The sequence below is a fragment of the Nicotiana tabacum genome, chromosome 17 (assembly GCF_000715075.1).
Source record: "Nicotiana tabacum cultivar K326 chromosome 17, ASM71507v2, whole genome shotgun sequence".
In the NCBI taxonomy this organism is placed as follows: domain Eukaryota; kingdom Viridiplantae; phylum Streptophyta; class Magnoliopsida; order Solanales; family Solanaceae; genus Nicotiana; species Nicotiana tabacum.
In genome coordinates this window covers 83874116-83884578 of record NC_134096.1, presented here as the reverse complement: position 1 = coordinate 83884578, position 10463 = coordinate 83874116, and the positions used below count along the sequence as shown (strand labels likewise).

The following is a 10463-nucleotide window of genomic DNA, read 5'->3' as shown; positions in this document are numbered from 1 at the left end:
TCCATATACATGACATCTATCTACAAGCCTCTAAGAGTAAAAAACGTCATATAGGTCCGGACAAGTCCCTGCCACCAATCAATACATGTCCTAGGCATACTGACCAAATAGACAACTCCAGAGCAAGTGGAGTGCACCAACACCTTCTACAGAGTTGATAGCCTACTAGGAGGACAGTCAGCCTGTCTATCGGGACCTGCGGGTATGAAACGCAGCGTTCCCAGGCAAATGGGACATCAATACGAATAAAGTATCGAGTATGTAAGGCAGGAAACATAAATAAGAACCGTAATGTAAAAAGAGTTAGAGAAGATACAACATGTAACATCTGAGTGCCTCTGAGGGCTACTGACATGAAATGCATTATACATATATATATATATAGATATATATATATATATATATATATAGATATATATAAAAACTTTCAAAAACATACGCCTCATTTAATGTAATTTGTGATGACCTTTGCTAACTTTTGTTCCACAACTCGCTTGACTTCAAAACGTAATACACGACTATCATACAACTAAAATAACTCATTTAATAACCTCCTTATCATGTTAAGCACCTTAGTATAACCCCAAAAGTACATGTTATAACATTCCCAACTTGTCGACTTTCGACGAAACTTATTTTCTTCGATTCGTTTAGCTTCTAAGCCTTCCAACCCTCTTTGTACTTGTTGTTTATGGTCTTAAATATTTGTAACCTCCAAGGTAACATGATTAACTTATTTTATGTACTTTCAAAGATGATCTCATTTCTGAGCTTACATCAATTGACTTACGACATACTCTTACGTACAAAAATATGGGGTATAACACCACAACTGCTCAACATCTTACTGAGTTGATCACATATCCCATGGGCAACCCTAAGTATACCTTACATCATGGCATCATCAGGTATGATCACAAGATATTTGTAAGGAGAGGGGCAGGCCTTAGGGCCAAGATTTTTGAAGCACTACATCAGTCTCCACTAGGAGGACATTCTGGGCAGCTGGGCACACACATGAGAATTAAGATGATTCTCTACTGGCTAAACATGAAGACAGACATCTCTAAATGGGTTTCAGAATGTGACACCTGTCAGAGGGTTAAAATTGAAAATGTACACTACCTGGGGCTATTACAACCACTACTAGTGCCAAAGACAACTTGGAAGGACATCGCTATGGAATTTATTGAGGGCCTACCATCATCTGGGCACACAAATACAGTCCTGGTGGTCATTGACAGGCTTACTAAGTATGGGCACTTCATTCCCCTGTAACATCCCTACACCGCTCATGAGGTAGCTGACTTATTCCTTAAGGAAGTCTACAAGTTGCATGGTCTACCTAGCATTATAGTCACAGATAGAGACCCTATTTTCACTAGCCAAGTTTGGCAACAAATGTTCAAATCCATGGGCACAAAATTGAACATCTCTACAACATACCATCCACAATCAGATGGTTAGACAGATAGGCTCAATAGATGCCTGGAATCTTACTTAAGAGCTATGATATTCAATAATCCAAAACATTGGCTTAAGTGGATACAACTAGCAGAGTGGTGGTACAACTCTAACTACCATAACTCCTTGAAAACTACTCATTTTGAAGCTCTATATGGATATCCACCTCCACAAGTAACCTTGGGTCCTTACCATACTCCACTCACACTACTCTGGGGGCTAACCTAGCCTAGAGGCAGAGTATGCTTCAAAATTTAAAGGAGAACCTTATCTAAGCACAAGCTAGGATGAAGTTCTACGCAGATCGGAACATGACAGATCGAGAATTAGCAGCAAGAAATTGGATCTATCTGAAATTACAACCCTACAGGCAAACTTCTATTGCAGTAAGAAGAAATTTAAAGCTAAGTGCACGATTTTATGGACCATACAAAGTTCTACAGAGAATTGGACCAGTAACTTACCGATTGGAGATTCCGACGGGGTCACAAATCCATCATGTATTCCACGTTTCCCAGCTCAAAAAGAGGGTTGGACCTCAGATCGAGGTGCAGACACAACCTACAGCCTGTGACAGTGATGGTGCAGTCTTGGTGCAGCCCATAGCTATCCTACAACGTCCAATAGAGAAGGTCAACAACGTTGCAAAGGTGAGGGTTTTGGTGCAATGGGAAAATCTTGGACCATAGGAGGCTACATGGGAAGATTGGGGCTACATCCGCAACCAAGCGTCTACAGACACTTATTTAAACATTCTAAAACTAAAAAGAGTTGACGGGCTCTTCTATTCTACTCTCTTTGGGAATCCAAAGCTATGCGGGCGACCCGCGCAATTAGTTCCCTTCGTTCTGAACTTGGATAATCGATAGAATAATGATTGGCTAGATCATTTGCTTCACTGCGGAAGAATCCCTTTCTACGCTATGTTCCCAATATTTCCAGATTCCATCACTAATCTCCGACCTTGAGGACAAGGTCGATCTGAACAAGGAGGGAATGTTATGTATATGGTGGTCAGAAATTAGGTAAAAGGGGAATTGGGGATTATATTAGGGCATCAACTATCTTAAGTGCAATAGAGACAGCACGTGCAATGAGTATTAATAAGCTGGGCTGGGTAGTGGAAATCGACGGTAGAGATAAGGCTCTATGATTAGTTAATATTGGACGGCCCAGATCAATTCATTAATCCACTATAACAGGATCAACCCCAATTCGGTTAGGCATATTTTGACCGGTAATTTCTCTTCTCTAAACAACTTCCTCAGTCATCTTCTAATATCTCTTCTTTTCTCTCTCTTCAACCCAATTAATTATTCATCTAATCCCTATTCCATTTCCATTATAGGTGTGTTGCAGAGATTGGGAGCTCCATTTCTATTTCTGTAATTCTATGTTGAATGTAGTTGATTAGTGGATGTAATAGAATTCAAATATTCAATAAAATTCCCCAAATATTCCTAAATTCAATTTTTCAATTTCGTAAGAACATTACATCTCAATGAACTCAGATAAGGGAACATCAGAGGGAACAGATAGAGATCAGTTCCTCCGGTCATAGTACAAGTTAACTCTAACAGCTGTTAAAGTTGCTACACTGCACACGCAACAGAACAACAGCACTGTTGAAGCATGCTGCGTACCGGACACTCCCTTGCATCATTTTTGATGACCTCACTTATATATTACCAACATGAGGCAAGAGATTTCACACACTTGCCTAAATATTGGTTACTCTCAAGTGTGCAGTCGCCTTCATTCCTCCAAAGGCAATAAAGAACAAAACAATGACATAACAAAGGACCTGATCTCAATATTGATTACATTGTGTGTCCTTTAGTATTGTTGTATCTTTGTTCATGTTATTCACTTGTAATTCCTACTCAGCTTTTTAGAAGCATTTTGTAGGACATCTTGTAAACCATAAACTGTGTGGTTGTTTTGACATTGTAATAGAGTTATTATAAAGATGCTTGCAATATAGTTATTGTGAGTAGGTGAGGGATTAAGAGTTTAATTCCTACATTACAATAGGTTGTAATCTAAAGTTTGCCCAGTTAGTGAAGTTGAAATCCTACCAGTGTAGGTTGTGGTTTTAAATCTCGTGAGCTGTGAGTTTTCTACGTAAATATCGTTGTGTTATTTACTTATTGTTGTGTTCTATGGGAACTGATAGAGAACCAGGTTCTCTATACAGTTTGGTGGACTCTTAGTTTACATCATAAACCTTAGTAAAAAAAAAAAAAGGGTCGCTAGCAACCTCTTCATCCTTAAAGGAGTAAATTCACACATACCTACAAAACCCAAATAATTTACCCGGTTATACCCATTTTAAACTATTTACCCGTCATACCCATTATATAGCATGCCATTAATTTATCTTCCGCCTTTTTTTATTCTTTCTTTTCTCCTTTTCTTTCTTTCTCTTTTCCTTTTCTTCTAATTTCATTTATTTTTTTCTCAAATTAATTTTTTATTTATTTATTTTCTCCATAATCTTGTTCCATTCACTCTTTTGGATCGTTTCTTTTCCATTTTTCTTATTTTTCCTTCTTTTTTTTTCTTCATATCAATATAAAAAGATAACTGATATAATACATCTTTTATATATATTTTTTTTATTTTCTCTATATCTATTATCTAAAAATAGATTATACATTATAATTTTGTTCTCTTTTTCTTTTTTCTTTCATTTTTTATCTTATTTTTATATATGTGTATAACTAAAAATGTTTCTAGCATATGTATACCAAAATAATATATTAATATAAAAAATGAAATATTAGTATGACAAAATAACATATTAGTGTCAAAGACAATAGTATACCCAAACGATATATAAATATACCAAATAGGTATATTACTATTTTATGTGTACTCCATCTACTTTTGATGTAGTCAGTAATAATACCTCCATAAAACTCCATCAAACACCCCATTTAGGAAAGGTTTGAAAAAAGCATGAGAATTCTGTTCGAAAATAGAAAAAGGGCCAAGTGGGAAATTTTAAGAAATTTAAAAATGACCAAATTGTAGTTGTATAATATTTCATTATACTATATACTATAACAGTATAATATCACATTATATTATATACTAAAATAGTATATTGTAACTATATACTATTACGTTATACTATATACTGTAATGATATACTATTATCTGTACCTGTTGAGTTAATTATTGTATATCCAAATGGTATATAATTTACCATTTCCCTACCGTATACATCAATTTTGACCTAAATTTTTAAAATTGACTCCAAATCGCCATCAAAATTGACTAAAAGTTTAGCCACAGCCTTCAATCAATATTTTGAGCACACCTCGATCAGAATCAAGAAAAGAAAACTACAAACTCAACAAAACCCAATTTATCATGAGCTTCAAAATTCAAGATTTTTCAATGGTGGATCTAATTTTCTTTAAAAAAAAAATCTAAAAATCAGCAGTAACACCACAGTCTGCACATTAAAGAACAACACCCAATAATTTCTAACAACCAAACTTCGCGAAGGTACTATAGACGATATATATTATAGCACCCGGTTCAAATCTAATATTAAATTCTTCAAGTTGAAAATTCATAGATTTGGAATTTTGGAAAAAGACTTTAAGAAAATCTGTAAAATTTTAATTTAAGCTAAAAACACGAAATGCAAAATCTGAGCAAGCATGGGATTTTGATAGAAAAGTGATGAGATTACATGAAAAATGATGGGGTCATATGGATTTCATAGTCTATCAAAAGAGAAAGCTATGGGATTTTACACTTCAACGGGGAAAGAGAATGGAGTAAAAGGGGATTGTAAGAAACTTTCATATGGGTAATTAAGATAATTATTTTGGGTTGTACGGCCATTTAGTATAGTTTACCCATCCTTAAATGCCTATATCAAGAGACTCTATCAACATAGGGGATTCTTGAAAGTGATAGTAAATAATTGTGATTCATGAATGATGAACACATAGTTTGCCCAGAACACTGAACATGATTAATATGGAACATTGACAATGACATGTTCTGGCATGAATATGTACATGCAGTAAATTAATGATATTTTAACCAATTAGTTACCTAATGTCTAGAACATTGTTCAAATGCACTTTTGGATAAGCGAATTTCAAACAGATAACGTATATATATAATTACTTGTAGCATACGATAGATGTTCGTGCGTTTCATTCTAGTTCCTACCTAGAAGTAGCTACTGGCTGATGATTGCGTCATGACTCCAGATTTCAGATTTAGGTAAATGCATACTCCGCTACTTAACAATATATGTACTGTAATTAATTGTATTACTTATTGTTTTAATTGATTGGTTTGGTTTGGTTAACAAGCTTTGAGTAAGGAACAACGTGTAAAGTCGCTCACTTTTAAAAAATACGAAAAAGAAGAAGTTTAGCAAATTTCTTCGTCAACAAACTTGATATAATGAAGAAACTAAATTTTCAAACGGTAGGTTACGAATACTTTAAGCGTATACATATGAGTAGTCTGTGGGTATAGTTAAAAAAGATAGCCAGACTAAGTAATGCAGGAATACAATTACTATTATTTTTGCGACGGGATAAAATAAATGTATTAGCAATAAGCAGAAAATATTTAAATACATGCTATTCACTGCATTAACATATCTTAATTATTATTCACCACGACCCTTAGATTTCAAAATCTAAAAAAAAGTATGTGTTCCCAATACAGTTTAGTGGTAAAAAATAATAATGTAAATCGTAATATCACGACTCATAAGTACCCAAATAACAGTGACATGTAACCCCATTTAATTATGTAAAAGAACAAAGAATCAAGCTTGTTGCTCACTGATAAAGGAACTTTACTAATTAGGGGGGAAAACAGGAAGAAGAAAAAGTTCTCAAGCATTTTTACAAAAAGAAAATTGCTATGCGGATCAACCTCAGGCTTAATCGAATATCGCAAGAGTATGCAACTTGTACTCCTAATGTTTATCACTACAAAATATAGACGACTCTCCAATGAATGCTAGCTGATGATGTACAGAATCTCACATAATGGGAATGTTAGGGAAATTTAGCTAATCATGATTCATGACCATAACTCCAGTCTTAGACCAAAACATATACTCCATAAAAAGAGTAAATCATTACACATATAAAAGAGTAAACATATTACTAGTAGTAAATAACAATGGAAAAAATAAAAAATGAAACCAGAAATCCGTCGCTATTTACTCTATGTACTTTTTAGAATAAGCAATATTGACCCAAAAATAGGAAGAAAGAAAAGGATAAACATGATATGTGAAAACCTCAATTTGGATAAATGACGTTGATCAACTTTTGATTTCACGGCTAAGGGTATCAGCTGTAGACACCATCATATTCTGATCAGGTGGGACCATGACCGATGTCATTGCTGTAGCTGGCACGAAATTGTAGACAGGATGGTCCATATATTGACCGCCACCACCCACTACACCCTGCACACCAAACTGTCCAAACCCAGTTGTATGATATCCACCAGTCATCATCATTGGTACCCCGTACACCATCTGCACCGCATTACCATAGGCCCCACCTGTCACGTGACTTTCACGTAAGTCTTGTTGTGTTTGAACATTCTTCACCAGCAAGCTACTGCTGTCACGTACTATCTCTGATCCAGAAATTTTCGGAACTGCCACTGTGCCGCCACCACTTTCCTGATTTTTTGGTGTATCCATAACCGCAGATATTCCTGGGATTTGCAATTGCAGAAGATCCGCTGTTGGCGTTAAACTCGGGTTCGGGTTTGAGTTCGGGTTATAGTCCTTATCGAACCCGAATAGAAAATCCGGAGTCGAAGGCGACACCGGCAACTGGATCGGGTAGAAAAGGAAGAGCCTTAACCTAGCTGTTTTTGTGGTAACTTTTTGCATGCGATCGTATTCGATCATCATCTGCTCCACATCATCGTCATCGACAAGGGAAACAAGTGCATCGAGATCTTCACCAGGCAACTGGTACTTTATACAAATCTCAGCGTTGATATTACACAGAGAATTCAGCTTTGCGGCTAAGTCGGAAAACTTGACGTTCCGATCAACGGTGAGGATTTTGGTGTCGCCGCCTACGTAGGAGAGCTGATGGTCGTGAGGTCGAAGCAGAATTTTTCCGCCATAGCTACACATTAACTTAACTTTTTGATTCTCCATAGCCGCCGCCAAAAATTCGAGCGAGAATAAGGGAGAAGACAGAGGGTTTGGTTTTTTTGGGCTTTTGAGATTTTCTGAGAAGTGTTAGTGTGTGTGGCGATACATTGTTGAGTGAGAGTGGCTCAGGATATTAGAATTGAGAATTTGAGGGTTTGATCTTTAAAAGGAGTATAAATGGGTCCACACGGAAAGAGCTTTACGCGTCGGTGGCCCAGTAAGCATGGCCCACTGTAGTAAATTTGAGAAGTATCAAATGAAGAGGAGCTTCTGAAAACAAACTTTAGAGAGGGAAATTTGGGTGGGATTAGGAAGATTGTGGATATAGTATATTTTTTCCTTTTTAAGGATGTGGACACTTCCCTTTAATCAACATCAACATTCAAAAGGAAAAGAATTAAAAATGACGAGGACACTTCCTTTCGTCAATCTTCAAATTCAAAACTTCAGGTTTGCCCGCTAATATAATTCTTGTGTATTTTCACCTATTCACAATTTGACATGAAGTTTTGTCGTTTATCCTAACAAATGGGAAAGTTTTAGTTGTGGCGTCTATTTTCAAAAATTATTTTTGGTAATAAATGTGAATATTACCATAACAATCAACAATAATTTTACATCCTAAAGAGCCTCTAGTGTCTTTTGCCACCTTCTAGGAAGGGTGCTCTAGACTCTAGATCTCCAAACAAAAACAAACATCACATCTAATTACATAGCTTCTAAATCAGCGGCTGACTTTTCCTAACTCTTTTAGTCCTACACAATGTATCCAATCTATCTACAATCTCTTTCTTAATCTATGCAAACAAAAAATCTCTCTCTACATTTACTTTTTAAAGATTTTTTCCAGTTCCTTGCTTGCCAAGTGTAGTATAACATGGCTCCTCATACTGCAACAACTATTTCCTTTTGGAATTGGCTCCATCGTCTCACTTTGATTCACTTGATCACCTGGCTTGCTTCACTGTTCTGAATCTTGATGCCCAGCCAGCTGCTCAACTTTCCTCTCAGGTTTGTAATCCACTTGCACTGACCAAAAATGTGTGCCTATGTCTCCATCTGTGCCTGATCACATAGACAGCAGTGTTGATCATCTACATGAATCAGTAGTCTCTGTAATCTCTCCTTGGTTAACAGTTTGTTTTGACATGCCAACCACACTAGGAACCTCTGTTTAGGAAACATAACTGAATGTCTCCATCTGTGCCTGATCACATAGACATCAGTGTTGATCATCTACATGAATCAGTAGTCTCTGTAATCTCTCCTTGGTTAACAGTTTGTTTTGACATGCCAACTACACTAGGAACCTCTGTTTAGGAAGCATAACTGAGCTCCACATTAGCTTAACCTCCCTTACTTTAGGTAGAGGCCCCAGCATGTATTGATAGCTTCTGGACATGGAATATTCTCCTGTTGTGGTCAATAGATATTTGTCTCCTTGATACCATCCTGCCATTTAAACTTTGAGGGAATTCAATTTTTTTCAATACCAGTTGCAATCTCATGTTGGAGTGTGTTCCCATATCCCTCTTTGTCCTTTATGTAGATATTATTGACCCATTTTACCCCTAAAATATCTTTCTTTCTAGCTAATTGTCATAGTAGCTTACCAACAACACTAGCGTTTCATTTGCAACAGCCTTTGATGTTTAAACCTCTATTTTGCTTTGAAATACATACCATGTCCCATGCAACAAGGTTAATTTTCCTTTTGTCCTCTGTAGCACCCCATAGGAAATCCCTGCATTTCTTATCAACTTGCTTTACTATACTTTGAGGCAGTATGAACACTACACTCCAGAAGTTATATATAGAGAACAAAACTGCCATGATAGTTTGCAATCTCCCAGCATATGACAATTGCCTTGTATAAGCAGTGATTTTGTTTGTGATCTTATCAACTAATTGTTTGCAATCCATCTTGTTCCACTTCCTTGAAGTAAGTGGAAGGCCTAAGTACCTTATAGGCAAGGGTTCTAGAGTGAAACATGTTATATTGAGAATATTCTACTTTGCAATATCATCCACACCTGCTATAAATATGCTAGACTTATCCAAATTAGCCTCCAACCTTGTAACAACATCATTGAAATGCTGCAATGCCTCCATAACTCTAGCAACAAATTTCAGATTTCCTTTGAAGAATATCATGAGATCATCTGCAAATACTAGATGTGTCAGTCTTGTATTCTTGCACATGGGGTGATATCTGAAGTCAGGAAGATCACTCATCTTGCTTAGCACCCTTGAGAGATATTCCATAACCAGAACAAATAAGAGGGGTGAGATAGGATCCCCTTGCCTAAGTCCCCTCCTCCCTTCAAAATAGCCATGACTCTCCCCATTAAATATGATAAAAAAATGTGTGATAGTAACACAAGTTATCACCATACTAGTGAAAGAATCTGAAAATCCAAAACCTTTCAAAGCTTCCTCTATAAATTCCTAATTGATCATATCATATGCCTTCCTAAGGTCAATTTTCATGAGACATCTAGGAGAGGTCTTCATATTGTAATGTCTCAACAAGTCATGGCATATTAAAACATTATGAATCAATGATCTACCTTCTACAAAAGCTTCCTAGTTTTCTGCTACTAGCACGGATACTGCTTTTTTGAGTCTCATGCATAACATCTTAGAGATGCATTTGTACAGAACATCATTGCAGCATGTTATTGCCGGAACTGACTTGTATACTCTATAACCGACAGTTTAGGAATTAGAGATAGTATTGTTGAATTGATTTGTCATAACAATCTACCATTCTTCATGAATTTCAATATAGCTGCAGTGACATCTTTACCAATTATACTCTAAG

At 36.3% G+C, this 10463-nt stretch overlaps 1 protein-coding gene across 1 annotated transcript; it reads left to right on the top strand.

Annotated features, from left to right (window-relative positions):
* Nucleotides 1–1775: 1775 nt before the first annotated feature.
* On the top strand, nucleotides 1776–2153 carry LOC142171960 (uncharacterized). Its single transcript, XM_075235690.1, has one exon. It carries the CDS (start codon nucleotides 1776–1778, stop codon nucleotides 2151–2153), a length of 378 nt encoding a protein of 125 aa, XP_075091791.1.
* Nucleotides 2154–10463: the final 8310 nt, after the last annotated feature.